The 18,171-nt window shown below is 36.0% G+C and overlaps 1 protein-coding gene across 2 annotated transcripts; it reads left to right on the forward strand.

Annotated features, from left to right (window-relative positions):
• The first annotated feature begins 6,086 nt into the window (after window positions 1-6,086).
• Window positions 6,087-16,745, forward strand: LOC106052705 (homeobox protein aristaless-like). Of its 2 annotated transcripts, XM_056044843.1 has the most exons (6): window positions 6,091-6,335; window positions 7,872-7,961; window positions 11,350-11,549; window positions 13,607-13,702; window positions 15,151-15,270; window positions 16,398-16,745. In XM_056044843.1, exons 1-6 carry the CDS (start codon window positions 6,290-6,292, stop codon window positions 16,614-16,616), a joined length of 771 nt encoding a protein of 256 aa, XP_055900818.1. In that variant the 5' UTR covers window positions 6,091-6,289; the 3' UTR covers window positions 16,617-16,745. The 2 variants fall into 2 exon arrangements, with proteins under 2 accessions (XP_055900819.1, XP_055900818.1); XM_056044844.1 differs by lacking the exon at window positions 7,872-7,961 and having other exon boundaries at window positions 6,087-6,335.
• The last annotated feature ends 1,426 nt before the right edge of the window (window positions 16,746-18,171 follow it).

Genomic DNA, 18,171 nt, shown 5'->3' on the forward strand with positions numbered 1-18,171 from the left:
GTTACGTCCTATAGTCCTCGCAGTACTGGTGTGATATTTACTTGTGTAGCAGGCAGTGGTTACATCCTATAGTCCTCGCAGTGATGGTGTGATATTTACTTGTGTAGCAGGCAGTGGTTACATCCTATAGTCCTCGTAGTACTGGTGTGATATTTACTTGTGTAGCAGGCAGTGGTTACATCCTATAGTCCTCGCAGTACTGGTGTGATATTTACTTGTGTAGCAGGCAGTGGTTACATCCTATAGTCCTCGCAGTACTGGAGTGATATTTACTTGTGTAGCAGGCAGTGGTTACGTCCTATAGTCCTCGCAGTACTGGTGTGATATTTACTTGTGTAGCAGGCAGTGGTTACATCCTATAGTCCTCGCAGTGATGGTGTGATATTTACTTGTGTAGCAGGCAGTGGTTACATCCTATAGTCCTCGTAGTACTGGTGTGATATTTACTTGTGTAGCAGGCAGTGGTTACATCCTATAGTCCTCGCAGTAATGGTGTGATATTTACTTGTGTAGCAGGCAGTGGTTACATCCTATAGTCCTCGCAGTAATGGTGTGATATTTACTTGTGTAGCAGGCAGTGGTTACGTCGTATACATCTACAGTCTCTGGCCATCACCTAAATTAAAATTTAACTTAACAAAACTACATGCTTACATATTACTTCCTAATGTGTCTTAAAACGAATAGATATTAATTAATAATATCCCGAGCTTTTAAGAATGTGCGCTAATAATACTGTCTCTAATTCAGTCACAAGAAGCACTGGCACTTGATTTCCAACATCAAGTCGGTCCAACACCAAGCCGTGTTTATGCCATCTCCCATTTAGCTCGAGCCTGTCACACAAGTCCTGGGTTGGATCCCCATACTAAATGAAATATAGATGTTAAATGTTTTCTTGGAGGCTCAGCGAGTGTCTATTTAAATTATTCCGATAGCGGATTCCAGCGGTGGTTGATTTTGAAACCAATACGATGCCAATGCCCATACATTCTCATCGTATGACCTTAAAACAATCCATTCGAATAACTTTTTTTTTTAAAAAGGTACGATCTTTACATTGGAATGTCTTTGCATTTAGATTACTCATTTTTGTCACACACTAAATGTGTCTTATTGGCTGGAGGGGAGTCCACCAAGGGTGGAATTGTCTCAAATGATCTTCCAGCGCCATTGGTTTCATATCGTTATAAAAAGGCAAGTAGGCAACCGCTAGTATGACAAGAAACGAATAAATCCCAATTTTACATAATCAGCGCTGTACAGTCTACATTCTTTTTGTTAAACATTAGTTACATGTAGACAAAATGAAGCTAGTTAAATAAGTATTGAAATTAAATATAACAATTTTTCGTTTGAATAGCAGGATAAATGTTTAAAGGATTAACTCGGGTACAAATCAACAAATCATATATTAGTGTATAAAAAAATTAAATTAATTTGATGTTAAATTAAAGTCACGACCTGTTTAAAAGAAGTCTATTATCGTAGACCCCCGTGGACATCTCATAGACCCCCAATTTATGTTTTCCATTTCGTAGACCCCTTGGAAGTCTTCGTAGACCCCTGGGGGTCTATATAGACCACTTTGGGAATCACTGGTTAATATGATTTTGAAAGAGATATAGACCCATGGGCGTAGCCAGGATTTTTTTCGGGGGGGGGGGGTTGAAGGTGTGTATATATAATTAATCTTTATTAAATTCTATTAAAATTCTATTAAATTCTATTCTGACCCTTCATTCTTTCGGAAGATGTGTATTTACCCGAGAATAGGTTCTTCCTGGAGTTAGTGGAAAAATTGTAGACTCCCCCTACCAGCAAGGAGGTCTGGGAGAGCGCCGCTAAGCACCATTTCCGGTATTGAAAGCCAACAAAATAAATATTCTGAGGTATCTACATGCATTATCCTGCTATTAAAGTATTTCAAAAACCTAATGTGCTATTCTTACTGACTTACATCCTCCCGCGCCATTCGGCGCATTGGGCGGAAAGCTGTGTCCACAAAAATCTGTCACTGGCAATCTGTCACTGGCAATGTCTGAAGCCTCTTCACACCAGCTCTGAGGATGTCCCTGTTTGCGCTTTCCCCTTAATGGCCTCCATTTCATCGCAACTTTTGGTATGCGTAATTCATTTTGTCGGAGAACATGTCCCGCAAACCTCATTTCTACGCTCTGTCACAACCTTACTAAGGTATCGACTCCCAGTTCGAAATTGAGACCCGATATCTATAACTGACTCCTAAAAACCTTCTTAGCCATCTTTGATGAGCCACATTTAGTATTTTTCAATTTTGGCAGATGACTATTCACTGCACTTTATTAGTGGAGTCCAGCCATTGGTAGAAATTTGCAAACTATCTTGGCTACGCTCTTGGAATTAGGTGACTGTTGTTTGCTTTAGATTTTATATCGAAAAGGAACGTTTTATCGTCAAAATCATCTGTTGAGGGATTTTAAACTAAACAAATTCTGGAGTTGTTGTTTTTTTTAACAAATTCAAAACCCCATTTAGCTACGCTCATAGAATTTGGTGAGAGTAGTTTGCTTTAGAATAATATTGAATAGGGGGTTTTTCAACCTCAAAACTCTCTGTAGGGGGATTTTAAACTCAAATCCATCAGGAAGGGTTTTAAACTTAAAAAAAACAACATCTGGAAGAGGGGGGGGGGTTAAACTCAAAAACCCCCTTGGCTTAGCTACGCTCAAAGAAATTTAGTGTGCAATTACTTTATTTTGATATTGAAGAGGTATTTTTTAGCTTCAAACCCCGCTAAAGGGGGGGGGGTTAAACTCAAAAACCCCTTTGGCTTAGCTACGCTCAAAGAAATTTAGTGTGCAATTACTTTATTTTGATATTGAAGAGGTATTTTTTAGCTTCAAACCCCGCTAAAGGGGGGGGGGGTTAAACTCAAAAACCCCTTTGGCTTAGCTACGCTCAAAGAAATTTAGTGTGCAATTACTTTATTTTGATATTGAAGAGGTATTTTTTAGCTTCAAACCCCGCTAAAGGGGGGGGGGGGTTAAACTCAAAAACCCCTTTGGCTTAGCTACGCTCAAAGAAATTTAGTGTGCAATTACTTTATTTTGATATTGAAGAGGTATTTTTTAGCTTCAAACCCCGCTAAAGGGGGGGGGGGGGTTAAACTCAAAAACCCCTTTGGCTTAGCTACGCTCAAAGAAATTTAGTGTGCAATTACTTTATTTTGATATTGAAGAGGTATTTTTTAGCTTCAAACCCCGCTAAAGGGGGGGGGGGTTAAACTCAAAAACCCCTTTGGCTTAGCTACGCTCAAAGAAATTTAGTGTGCAATTACTTTATTTTTATATTGAAGAGGTATTTTTTAGCATCAAACTCCGCTAAAGGGGGGGGGGGGTTAAACTCAAAAACCCCTTTGGCTTAGCTACGCTCAAAGAAATTTAGTGTGCAATTACTTTATTTTTATATTGAAGAGGTATTTTTTAGCATCAAACTCCGCTAAAGGGGGGGGGGGGTTAAACTCAAAAACCCCTTTGGCTTAGAATTTTAGTGTGTAATTTACTTTTTTTTTTTATAATGATATAGTATTTTTTTAGCTTCAATCCCCGCTAAAAGGGGTTCAAACTCAAAACCCTCTTTGGCTACGCTCATAGCATTTTGCGTGTTTAATTTGCTTTTTTTATATAGGAGAGTAATTTTTTTAGCTTCATATCTCTAAAGTTTTAAAGTTGTGATGCACTATATCTAACTTATTTATACGGTAGCAACCTGATTGAAACATGACATACTTGATGACTGTATCGTTGTAAGATGTAATCTTATATAAAACGAACATTTATACAATTAAAACGCTTTACAATAAGTCTCTCACTAAATAAACGTTGCAGAATCAATCTCTCATACAGTAAATGAGTAAAGCAATAGATCCATTGTGCATAAATTCATTAGATCTGTCAAGAAAGAGAGCTGTCATGTAATAAATCTGTATATATGTAAATATATATAGATCTGTAGTGGGATAAACTTTTGTAGAATAGATCTAGTTTTATATACTTCATCTATCAAACTTTAGGTTTAAACCTCTATTACATCGTTTTTATTTTTATATCAAAACATTATTTCGAACATCGATGAAACTTTAAGTTGTTAAAAAAACAACAAGAAAATGTCCGCATAAAAAAAACCAAGCTTCAAGAAACCAGTAAACACATTTGTCTTCCCATATGGACAGACAACTCTTGCTGATCATTTTCTTTAATTGTGAACTGGTTCTTCTGACCGGAAGCAGGCTTCAACTTGACCGCAGCAACTTCTTCCTGGATGAAGCTCTTCAACCACGAGGATTGTTTTAATCATTTTCGTAATTCGCTTAAGATGGCGGTCCGAAAATGCTGAGTTGTACGGGTTGTTATGTTTTAATTGTCAATAATGATTTTGTGCTAATAATGACCAGTGGAAATTAGGGCAGAGCAAAATAACAACGCAGACATCATAATTTGTTTAATTTTTTTTTTCATGTTTGTAGACTTTCTATTGATCAAACACATTCAAATTAAATGATTCACTTCAACAATGTTAACTATACCTGACATATTGTGGGCTTAGATAGTTAGATAGGTAGATAATTAGATAGATAGACCGATAGATAGATAGAGAGATAGATTATATATATATATATATATATATATATATATATATATATATATATATATATATATATATATATATAGAGAGAGAGAGAGAGATAGATAGATAGATAGATAGATAGATAGATAGATAGATAGATAGATAGATAGATAGATAGATAGATAGATAGATAGACAGACAGACAGACAGACAGACAGACAGACAGACAGACAGACAGACAGACGGACGGACGGACGGACGGACAGTCAGACAGACAGACAGACAGACAGATAGATAGATAGATAGATAGATAGATAGATAGATAGATAGATAGATAGATAGATAGATAGACAGACAGACAGACAGACGGACGGACGGACGGACGATCGGACGGACAGACAGATAGATAGATAGATAGATAGATAGATAGATAGATAGATAGATAGATAGATAGATAGATAGAAAGTGTTAATAGCTTGATGATCATAGATTCAACAACACATTTAGTGAACAATTAGCGAAGAGTAGTTTAAAAGTACAACACTGCATTCCTGGAAGCTACCATATTGCATGAAATCATAACAACCATTAAACTCAAGGGAGGCTACTCCGATAAATACATAATAGTTTGTAACCATTAGACTTTATGTTCTTTACATATACATGGTGCGTCAGAAAAAATGTATACACACTTTGAACTGTCATAGACAATTTATTTCCCGTTCTACAATGCTAAATTTCTGCACATGGAAAGCTTAATGTCTAATTGGAAAAAAAAAATATATATATATATATATTATTATTATATATATATTATATGTATATACAGAAAGAGAGAGAGAGAGAGAGAGAGAGAGATGCACTGATATTTAGGTTAGGTAAAGGATTCTAATCTACTTTCCCTTTGCGACAGCATATAAAAGAAACACATACAAAATAATTTAACTTATAGAAAACAAAATCTAATTCTTAACAGCGTAAAACCAACACCGATGACAGAGAAGGTTATCAAGTCAACTTTTCAGCGTTTCAATCAAAGACTCTCCACACAACCTGCAGATGTGCTATCACCAGGCTGTGAGACGTTTTCACACAAAATACACAGTTACGAAACACACACACACACACACACACGCTATAATCACCTCACCGTACACACGCACACACGCACCCACACACAAGAAGGATACAACGCCAAAACAATTTTGTTTAATTTTTGTTAAACTTCACTCCTGTCCTGCCCAAATGTTTGAATCGCTTGGTTTTTGATAGTTTAATCGGAAGTAGACTGTCAGTGGTCATTCATGTGGGAAGCCCCTCAAGTTTAGGGCTGGACGGTGCTGTCTTGTCCTAGCGCCCGCGCGGCGTCAATGCTGAAGCCCCTAAGATGCGCATTTTGAACATTTTCTAAAGTGAATTGGAAAATAAGCTACGGATTGGCTGGAATCGAAAGTATAAAATCAGAATAAGATTTTAACACAAACTCCTGGACCAGAAAGGCAGTTAGATTTTTGTTTTAATTAGTTTTTTCCTTTCGACTTAAACCCATAGGTACCCAAAGTTTAAATTTTAAGATATATTTTAATAAATGTTTAGGGGGTACATTAAAGTGTCGCAAGTGTTATGTGTATGACTTTTAAAAATTGTGTTCTAATTACTACAAGTGTAGAATATCGGATCAATGAATCAATATTTAGACAGTCCAGCACTGGATTCTATTTCAAGTGGTGAGTTTTAACAACTATTTTCAATTCAATATGTTCAAGGTTTGTAGCTCTACTCTCTGGGAAGTTTAGATTGACAACAAAATATAAAATATCATTCTATTCAAGATAAACATTTAGACTTAACTGTTCAAAACAAATCTAGAGTAGTTGGTTTTTTTATTTTTTTTCTCTCTATTATAGATTCAAGGAGTCAAGGTTCGATATTAGTGCTTTAAATGACACATGAAATAATTATTATAATTATAATTAAGATTAGGACGTCATCATCTTCTTTTTTGAAGTAACGTCTGTATTTTATAAGATAAGATAATATTATAATTATAAAAATCTTTGTTTTTGCTGTTATTATTTTTACTATTATAAAACGTCATTGAAATTCTCTGGCACTGCCAGGAAAGAGATTCATGAAAGGAAAATGAAATTCATTCAGTATAGTTGTCTTAAGATTATCCACTTCCGAGTTTTCTAATGATATGGCAGGTCTGCTTCTGCCCATTGATAATTCCATCTCAGAGGCTCGACTTCCTATTCACACTCCGGAAACAATGTCTTTAAAAGCTTTCTTTTAAACAAGCAAATTATATCTATATTTAAACTATATCTACCAATAATGTACAAGTTATTTCCCTTATTGGATATCAAACAAAAGCATTAATTATCAATTTAGTATTTTTTTTTATTGATTCATGTTTTGTTAGGTGCGATAAATAATATTTTAAAGTATCAACTTGATCGGAGAATGCGTGAGGGAGAGATAGAGTTAACAATTATTTAAAGGGACAAAACCCTAAAAAATTTAGCCATATCTGTGAATACTGGAGTATACGTTTTCCTTACCAGTAATTAATTGTCTAATTCGTTACTTTTTTTTTATTGATTCATGTCTTGTCTATGTAAATGAATAATTGTGCGAAGTTTGAACTTGATCCAAGATCATTGAGGAATGCAGTATTTCCCATGGCTGCGCAGCCCCAACTTTGACCTATATACTTTGCCACATCCAGCGCAAGCATAACCATTGTCCGCAAGTGGTCAATTAGATTTTCTTTTCGCCGTCTGCGTCTGTCATCGGCAGCGAATTTTCTTTTGATATCAAATGTGTATCCCGCGGCCTTTGTGAGTGACCCCCAGCTGTCTCGTTCTGAGGATGCATGCAACCACTGGCTATCTACTATGTCAGTCAAGGCAAGTTGGCGCCTAAGCTGGTCTTTGAAGCGTTTCCGTGGTGCGCCTCTGTTACGTCGACCACCTTTTAGCTCACCAGAACAGACTGCCTTTGGCATACGTTCGTCACTAATTAGCGGCGTATGCTACTCCTCAGGTCGGCTCGTTCCTGATATTTCTGTAAATATAATGGAACTTTGTATGTTTCAATATAACATTGTAGAAACATACATAAATAGGTAGCAACGGCGCACTTAGTATGCTACGTACTTGCAGAGTTCGCGATAGAAATAACATAAAATGTTTATCTGTTGATAATTATTTTTTTGTATGTATATATCAATTTATTTATTGTCCCCAATTTGTCTCTAGAAAGTGACATAATTGATCGACAAGCTACTAAGTGTGATGTAAAAATTAATTTCTCCATTTCATCTATCCTTGGCTTACACCAAGCTGAAGGTAAGTCCTATACCTACATTTTAAAACGTCTTACCATTAAAACGAAACTTAGTAACATTTGAATTTGAATTACTGCGGTACTGGAGGCGCAGCGGCTCAGTGGTTAAGCGCTTGGTTTTCGAACCTGGGGTCCTGGGTTCAAATCTCGATAAAGAACTTTGGGAATTTTCGGGCGCCCCTGAGTACATCAAACTCTAATGGGTACCTGACTTAAGTTGGGGAAAGTAAGGGCGGTTGGTCGTTGTGCTGGTCACATGACATCCTGTTCGTTACCTACCTTTACCTTTACCTATCCCTTAGTCTGTTGGACCATTGGGGCACCAAGCAGGATTTGTCGACCGTCTTTCTCCATTCCTGCCAGTCTTTTGCCTTGTTTTAAAACCTCTATCAATGTGGGGCTCGTCCATTCTTTTATGTTGTCTTCCCATCTCTTTCTCTGCCTGCCTCTTCTTCTTTTCCTGGTACTGTTCCCTGAATGAAAGTCTTTGCGAGCCCCGTGGATCTTGTAATATGGCCATATATTTTAAGCTTGCGTTTCTTTACGATAGTTAGCAGGTCATCATGGGGTCCAATCGCTTCAGTAACCCTGCCTCTAATCTCTTGGTTTGTGATGCAGTCTTTGAAAGTGATGCCTAGGATCCTTCTGTAGCATCTCAATTCCATTGCTAGGATCCTCCCCTCTAGCTCTGCAGTCAGCGTCCAAGACTCGCAAGCATATAAAAATGTGGCCATGACCAGGGAGCGCATCAGTCTGATTTCATCCCTGCTCGTTAACCGTTGGCCAAAGAAACAGATGACTTTAACATCATCTGCCCTATAGATCGAAGGGTCTGAAAGGATAACGTTACTTTTGATTCATGCTGCAGAACTATGCATCGTTGATTGACTATAGTTTAGGCCAGGGGTCGGCAAGCTTTTGAGTCGGAAGAGCCAAAAATTACAATTTACACAATCTCAACGTTTTTAAAGAGCCACAAGAATTTTTTTTTCTTCCAAACAGTAAATAGTACTCGCATAAATACAGTTTTTTTGATTTAAAAAAAAAAACGAATCTTATATTCATTAAAAAAAAACACCAATTTATCTTTATATAAATAGTGTTTATATATGTATATAGGATAATTATCGGGTATTGGAGAGACACAGTGTAAACAATTAAACAATTACATACAACACAAACTTGTACTTCAATAACAAAAAATTGAGCAAACAAATTCAGTGGTAACTATGGCTTTGCATGGTTTTAGAAAGTTTGGATAAATTTGGCGCACAGTTTTGGCTAACAGAATTTTCAGTTGTTTGTAAGCTTCTTACGTTACTTTTATTATATTCATGCAAGAGAACCCTTGCTCTTACGATTATGCTGATCCGACGATGGCCAGCCTTCCAAATGCCAACTTTTTCACCTGAATGTAGCAATCTGGAAGACTATTCCATGCGTCAAATACAAGTGCCTAATCTCGCGGCGTTTATTTAAAGCAGTCCACTTTTGTTGCGTTACAAACATTTCTAGAGCTCCAACTCTTCCAACCTGATTTTCAACTCAGTAAATTTTCCAGTACATAAAGCTTTACTATTTAAATCGATGAAAAGTATATCCAGTATCAATTCCGAATGGCTCAATGTGTATTTCGGTACTATTAGTGTTGAGAATATTTTTTTTAAAAGCTACAAGCGTTTAGTTTGTTTTGAAACGGTCAAATCTGTCAATAAACTCATGTTTGATTTTTCTCAATAACTGTGCTGAAGTAACTCGTGTATTACAGTTGCACTGGTTTTATCGTAATATTGATTTAAAAATTGAAAAGGAAGTAATTGACAGCTCTGAATGTCTTCTGCAAAAAGAATATTTTTCTTCAAAACAAACGAATTCTTCTACCAAAACATAGACTGGGTTTCCCTTTCCTTTGCAGTTTTAGCTTTAGCTCATTTAATTTCACTGTTATATACACCATGAAGTAATATGCTTGCAACCATTAATGTCTTTATCATTTAGGACTGTATTTAATTCATTCAAGCACAAAGAAAATGTTTCAATACCTTACCTTTAGAAAGCCATCGCACTTTATTGTAATGAAGGAGGTCGGAATACAAAGTCTCCGTTTCCTTTCAGAATTCTTTAAACTGACAATGCTAGACTACTTTTGACAAGATACTGTTAACAACCTTGATCATCAAATTCCTGACCTCAACTATTTCGGACGAAAATGTTTTTACACAAAGCGCTTCTTGGTGTATTATACAGAGAAATGTAATAATTTTAGTGGTTTATTTAGCGCCAAAGAATCTGACATAATTCTCGCTCCACCAGTTGCTATTGAAACGATTTTAACGATTTTTATTTATATTGATTATATTGTCTTTAAGGTATATTTGCACGCCTTTAGTTTTATCTCTTCATCTAGTTGTCACGACATTAGTAGCAATCCTAGAGGTTCTTCTTTTGGACCTTGGGAAGACATATATCTGTCAACAGGGCCAACTAGTGCCGTGTCTTCTATGTCGCAAGAATCATATAGCAAGTGTTATGGCATAAGAAAGTTAAATATCTTCCACCAGGCAAATATGTTACATTTCAAGACATGGGGGCGGGGTGCGCTGAAAAGCGAGTACAAATGGCAGAGAGATAGAATCGAATCAGAACGATTCTTTTTTTTATATAAAATTAATAATATTTGCGCATGGAATTGAAGAGCCGCACGTGGCTCACGAGCCGCAGGTTGCCGACCCCTGGTTTAGGCTTTGCTGATTAAGAAGAGGCGTAGGTTAGCCTTTATGGATATTCCCGTTTACGAATGATGAAGGTGTGAGACTAACTCTAGAATTCAGTGATTGTTAAAAGGTGTAGGATTCAATGAATAATTGTTTACAACGTATGTTAGGTAATTAGAGTCTACTTGGGAATGTACTACAGGCTTTGCATTGTTTTTGTTTAGCGTAACGTTCACGCCAATGTTTGAAGACCGACGTGTTAGCCGCTGAGCTATACAAGTACTTGGAAAATATAAGGTTCTAAAAAAAAGTCTATAATTTACAATTTTTAGAAATCGACCTAAAACACTACACACGTTTTGTCTCTCATTAGCTTAGTACATTTTCTATTTTAAAATAATTAAATACGACTAATTTATTAACAAGTGGTTTAATTTTTTATTGATTTATGTATTGTCATCGACAATTTATAATTGTGCAAAGTTTCAACTTGATCCGACAGTGGGAAAGAGAGAAATAGCAAGTACTAGATTCCACCCAGTCATACAGAGAGAGTTGGTAAAGACTTTGTAAGTAAAACAAATAACACTTTTCATCATTTTTCCAACTTAAAGACTTTTGAGAATTTTGCAGCCATATATTATTAAAGCTCGAGTCCCGTTTAAAACATTTGCAGATGACCGGACATCAGAAGCCCTGTCAGGGGACCAGCACAGCCATTATTACCAACTGGACAACCGAGGCTTCACACCTGTGAGAGGGGAGTCAAGGTCCGGCGACTTTACGAGCCCGTTAGACACTTCCGACACGTGTGACCTCAGTGCGAGTGTCAAGATCAAGAGAAACCGGACCACGTTCTCGACACGTCAACTTCAGGTGAGTAGTGAAAGGTGTGCTTTACGAGTGTGTGAGTTATTGCATTCAACTCTGTGGGTTTAGTTGCGTTTTAAAATCAGGTTTTGTTCCTTTCACTGGTAAAACAAATATATGTCACGATTGTCATATTTGTTGACTCCGTTGTCTAATATGGTTGCATCTTGAATAGTTTGCATTGCTGGAGCTAGATACTCTTGCGGGCTGACTTTATTCATTTTTTATCTCTCATAAAAATATTGCATTCTAGTGTTGATATTGTTATTTATTTTATACTAGCTGGATATTACTCACGGCCTGCGGGCCTTAGTGTGGGTATTACTGATCTAGTGGATTGGATTTAGATCTATGTCAAGCTTAGCATATGTCCCGTTCAAGTTTTTTTTCTTTAGCCACGAAAATAAAAGTAGATTGTGAAAATGGGTTTACCCGTTAAGCCGATACGTTCATATCAAATATAAAATACTGTTAAAACGGGTTTGCCCGATTACTTACAAAGTTCATTTGTTTATCAGAGATACGTTTTTTTTTTGTTGTTTTTTTTATTTTTTGTGGCTCATCGGTTGTGGGAGGGACATTAAACATGCACTACGGTCTCCGTTGTGATTCAAGGAACATTTTTTGTCAAGTTTTATCAGATTGGTCAAACGGTTTTGATTTCCATGCTGGACATACATACACACATACACACATACATACACACATACATACATACAAACATACATACATACATTATACATACGCCTTACATTCTGCTTTATGTATTAGATAGTCGTTCTCTGTGACGTGTATTAGAGAGTCGTTCTCTGTGACGTGTATTAGATAGTCGTTCTCTGTGACGTGTATTAGATAGTCGTTCTCTGTGACGTGTATTAGAGAGTCGTTCTCTGTGACGTGTATTAGAGAGTCGTTCTCTGTGACGTGTATTAGAGAGTCGTTCTCTGTGACGTGTATTAGAGAGTCGTTCTCTGTGACGTGTATTAGAGAGTCGTTCTCTGTGACGTGTATTAGAGAGTCGTTCTCTGTGACGTGTATTAGAGAGTCGTTCTCTGTGACGACTATTAGATAGTTGTTCTCTGTGACGGCTGCAATTTTCTTTTAATTTCGGGATATTTAGTTGGGGAAAGTAAAATGGTTAGTCGTTGTGCCGGCCACGTGAAACCCACGTTCACCGTTTTATTATTTTTTCTTCTTCTGGTTCAATCCCCATCAACGATCCAGGTTTCCTCTATATGCCTGCACTCCATGTAACCCTATCCTGTTGTGTTTTTCTCCCAACGGCTATTATCATTATTGAATTGCTTCACGCTGTGCTTGCATATATCAGCAGATCTTATAAGTGCACGTCCTTCAGGTCTTCGCCCTCTATTAGATCACCATGCAGCCATCTCTAGGCCTAAAACTGATGGTATGGAGAAAAGTATGCGGTGTCTAAAACCGAAAATTGCTTGCAGTAAGATTAAAGGTTGCCAAAAAAAAATAATAATCAAAATTGGGTCAAGGTCAAAATAAAATATAGATCGAATTCAGAAGCCGAAGAGAAGACATAGAGTGTACGAAGGAGTATCTTTATGGTTTAGGGGAAGGAGCGGATAAGTGAAAGTGCTACTAGAATTAACGGGCCCAAAATATGAGTGCGTGATTGATGAAGCGGGTCTTCCCAAATCAAGTTAAAAGTCTATGTCGGAGAAATTACGATGCATAGGTTTAAAAAGAAAAACAAAATTTGGGTTTGAGAGAGAGAAAGAGAGAGAGAGAGAGAGAGAGAGAGAGAGAGAGAGAGAAAGAAAAGAGAAAAGAGAGTGAGCTGTAAAATTTCCTTTTAACAGATACATTAATTCACGGCCTACAAAATATGCTCGTTTGATCATTTAGACGTTACATGTTTATTACAATTCAAAAAAAAAAAAAAAAAAGAAGAGTCTGTTCCGGGCTAAACAAACAATAGAAAGCCTGGGGACACATCAACGGTCGTAGTCGGTGGGTACTGCTAGTATCTCATATATCTTCCACTCAGTTTGATAAACCTTTTTAAATAAAATCTTTTTAATAATTCTCAGGAGCTGGAAAGAACATTCAGAAAGACCCACTACCCAGATATCTTCACAAGAGAAAAATTAGCATCACGAGTTAAGCTTCCTGAATCCAGAATCCAGGCAAGTAGTAACATATTTTACTTACAGAGGAATTGTTTGATTTTAGTATTTTTGTTTGCAAAAAAAAAAACAACAACCTTGTGAAATGTATTTGCAGTTTTGGTCAGTGTGTCGTGTCTAAACATGTGACATTTATAAATTTAAAACCGCAAATCACAAGCACCGCTCTTTAGTCGAAAAATAAATTATTTTTAGAATGGAGAACAAGCTAATGTAGTAAAATAAACTCTTTTAGAACCAAAGCTTATTTGAGAAAAGAACTTTTAAATACTACCATTAATTTGAAGATGGCAGGGTTTAGTTTCCTATATGTTATATGAAACATAGTTAATTAATTACTACTAATTGATTATTTAAATGTTTAATTTTTGAATTGATTCGTATATTATCGTCGATTAAGAATAATTATGAAGAAAATTTTAACTTGATCCGAGAATGGGAAGTAAGTAGTGTAACTTGATAAAACTTAACAAGCGGGATAAGTCCATACATGTATCCACATCTCTCAATAAGTAGCAACTATTCCCCATATTTTAATTTCAAACAAAAGAATTAATTACTGATAATTAATTAGCTAATTAGATGAATTAGATCAATGGATTCAAGTTTTGTAATTGTTGTGACACGGTTACTGTGTGGTCATCTGTGACACACGGTCAAGTGTTGGGCATCGGAGAGTTAGAGGGACTTGCGGGAAGTGACGAGTGTGTAAACAAGAAGATCTAGTGACGTTGGGAATCTGTATATATGTTTTGTTGAAATGTCTCACAATTAAAAGTCACTTTAAACGTAAAGTGACTTGTTTCTTCACAGTAAGTAACAAAGAATAATCATACAAGTTTCAAATTAATCCGAGAATGGGAAGAGGGAGAAAACTTATGATCAAACTTTTTTGCCAGACAGACAAAGAGACAGACATAATGAGTTGATATAAGCTTAAAATAAAAGGCATCATGCAGTGCATGAATCTTTACTGCCACAGTCGCTTCCCAATAGTCACGTTCTTATGATCAATGGTCTAAAAATCTTGTTAACATATCTCTAGCCCCATATTTCTAATAATGTAAGATATAGACTTTATCCCGCATTTGTATATACTGAACAAATCTATGGAAGATATTCACTATATCTTTGTAAAAAAAAAAACCTGAAGGATCGCAGTTATTGTTCTGTTATATTCCGTGTGCATGTCTATTTCAATCCGAAACAATTAGTTGTTTTAGCTGGTAAGGTTTCTTTTTGTTTCTCTGACACCTTTTAGATTCGAAGTATTTTGTTTACATTAATTTGTAAAAACATTTGATGTAAAGATCTCATGAAGTAATCTACTAAATGTGATATTTAATGTACAGTGGCTTGTGGACTAGAAATGTCAAATATTGACGTGAAACATTTCAAGTTCTTGTTTTGTTATGAATTTGTACTGATTTGTTTCCCTTGCTCCTCAGGTTTGGTTTCAAAATCGCAGAGCTAAATGGAGAAAACGTGAGAAACCCTACCAGCCGTTCGTCTACGGGTCACCGTGTAACCTGACCTGTCCACTCCAATGGCAAACCAACAATATCTTTGTAAGATTCTCTTCCTTTTTTGTTCTCTCTTTCTCTCGCCCCCCCCCCCCTCATAGTTTTCTCGCTGTCTGTCTATTGTTCTGGACATTGTATATGATAAGTGGACATATTCCACCTGTTTCGTTGAATTCTTGTCTGCTTGTGATGATTATTGCTACAAATCTAGAATTATCGCACAATCGCAGAGCTGTCGTCCAGATCTTTGACAAGAGAGGGTTTGAACCTCTCAAGCCATCACTTTCATGATTTTGACAACGATGATAATGATGATGATGATGATGATGATGGTGGTGATGATGATGTTAATTATGATGATGATCATGTTAATGATAATGATGATGATGATGGTGGTGGTGGTGATGATGATGACGATGATGATGATGATGATGGTGGTGATGATGATGATGTTAATTATGATGATGATCATGTTAATGATGATGATGATGATGATGATGATGATGATGGTGATGATGATGTTAATTATGATGATGATCATGTTAATGATGATGATGATGATGATGATGGTGGTGGTGATGATGATGATGACGACGATGATGATGGTGATGATGATGGTGATGATGATGGTGATGATGATGGTGATGATGATGATGATGATGTTAATTTGTATTGACAAATAAATAAAACATATAACAATACGAATGTGAATAAGCAATATAAATAAATTTGAAGAATAAATCTCTACATTTAGCAAGTGTGCGGGATACTATGATGCCTTTTCTGACAGTTATAGTCTTACAATACTTTAATAAATGTACTTGATTTTGGTTATTGCATTATTGAATATAGAAATATTTATTTGATTCCTCTGTAATTAGTGAGTTACTATTTTAATTTCAACATACTTGAAGTTTATTGTTATAAAGAAGTGTTTCCCAAACGGTGTTCCGCAGAAGCCAAGTGTTCAGTGAGGCCTGAATAGGAGTTCCACAAACTACTGGAATAATTTATCTTTCTAAATATTCAAAATGTGCGAAGTGCTCCTTTAAGAAAAAGAGATTTCATATTGCAATTTCGAAATTGTTTTGTTGATTTTTTTTAAATTTTTTAAATTAAAGAACACATCTATAGTCTCAAAATATAATTAAATTCATTATGTTTGTCATCAGTCCACAGACACAGGGCTGCCATCCATTTACCGACACTTTCCGCAACTCTTCCCGGCTCAGCCTACCATGCCAGGGGAGTTAATCAGGTCCCAGCCGTATTGTCTTCCCATGTCCGCCATGGTGTCATCCTCCGTCTCCATGACAGCAGCATCGACTTCCGCTGTGTCTCTGCAAGATGGCTGCGTATCTCTGATCAGGCCGGTGAAACCCAATCGCTGACTTGAAGAAGTGCTCTCGTTCATGTGTTCGTGCAGCCACTTCAAGCTTAAAAGTAGATCCATTGGCTTTCTAATTAGTTATTTATATTTCATCCCGTGTGACTTGATACAAAATAAAAGTAAGAATTTCGTCTGGACTATTTTTGTTTTGTCTATATATTACGTTTTTCTGTGTAAACAAGAAAAACCTAAAAAAATACTTAAAAAAACAAACAAACAAAGCTTATACGAAGTGTAATTATAACAATTAGTTTGAATAAGCCACTTAATTAACTCTTTATCTCCGTAATTAGCTACCACATTCTGGTGGAATCAACGCTGGTATCGTCAGTTAGGAGAGAAGGAGTTAAGTTTGTTATAGATCTAGACCAACAACAATAATTCTGTCCAATTAAAAATAAGTTTACCAATTTTTTTATTTCGTTTCGTGCCTTTTCAGGCTTTTAGCTTTCTCAATACGCTATGATCCTATTACTTATTGAACCAGTTGAAAAAAAATAGGGGGGGGGGAAGAAAGGGTGTGAGGATTTTACCGTAATTGGTTTTTAAAAGCATTTAGAAAAAAAAAAAAGGAACAACTTAAATTTAAACTTATCACTCACGCTTCCTCGGACAGGCATGCTAACCACTCTACTAGTGAGGTTCTTACTACTAGAGAAGATTATATAGTTATTTATTGGTCTTTTGAGCGGCGACATTTAAAAGGGACCAACTCAGCTTATACCACCACTTCATTCAAGTACAATTTCTTTCCCTTGTTCGAGATACCAAATTAAATAATAAATTACTGAAATTTAATTAACTAATTTGTATGTTTTTGAATTGATTATAGTGTTGTCAGGTAAAAGAAATAATTGTTCGAAATTTCAGCTTGATACAAGATTGGGTGTGGCAGAAATAAAGTAGACAAACATTTTACCAGGCAGACAGAGTGAGTTGATATAAGCTTTGTAGAATTGGACGTTAAACCTGAATGCAGTGCTTACTGTTGAATTGGAAATTGTTGAAAAAAAGGTAAAAAAAAATATAAAATTAAAATTCTAAAAGCTTAAAGTTTTGGTGATAAATTTCACAAATGCGTCGTAATCAGCCACAAAATCAGTACAATGGATCTCTTTTAGGGTTTCTTGTTACTGGGATCTCAACGTGACAGACTGACAGAAAACCAAAAGCGACTTTTCACATTGATGAGGCCATAAAAGAGGAGAGATTTCCAGAATGTGTTGTTTGTGAGGAATATATAAAGCATTTAAGAAATAATTTTAGGCTGGGCCTCGATTTCAAAGATTAAAGAAGAATGCTGTCAATTTAAATACTCTGTAAAAATAAATACAATTTTAATCCTAAGTTCTAGGTCCAAAGCTTTTCCCCTTTGCTGCTGACCAAATCCATGAGTGGTATAGAAAACAATTTTAAGAATATATGCGCAAACACAGGTTAAGCTGAAATGAAAAGTATAACTGTTAAACAAATAAGAAATAAGAACTTGTTAACCAATCTCTACAGCTCACAAATAACAATGTAAGGGAGATAACAGAAAATGTGTATTATTTTCA

The sequence above is a fragment of the Biomphalaria glabrata genome, chromosome 10, assembly GCF_947242115.1.
Source record: "Biomphalaria glabrata chromosome 10, xgBioGlab47.1, whole genome shotgun sequence".
NCBI classification, from domain to species: Eukaryota; Metazoa; Mollusca; class Gastropoda; family Planorbidae; genus Biomphalaria; species Biomphalaria glabrata.

Bases quoted from the DNA above. Each gene is read 5' to 3' on its own strand.
- LOC106052705 (XM_056044843.1), top strand. From the start codon at position 6,290: ATGAATCAATATTTAGACAGTCCAGCACTGGATTCTATTTCAAGTG. The intron at 6,336-7,871 runs GTGAGTTTTAAC...ATTTGTCTCTAG, and splicing joins ACTGGATTCTATTTCAAGTG to AAAGTGACATAATTGATCGA. The intron at 13,703-15,150 runs GCAAGTAGTAAC...CTTGCTCCTCAG, and splicing joins TTCCTGAATCCAGAATCCAG to GTTTGGTTTCAAAATCGCAG.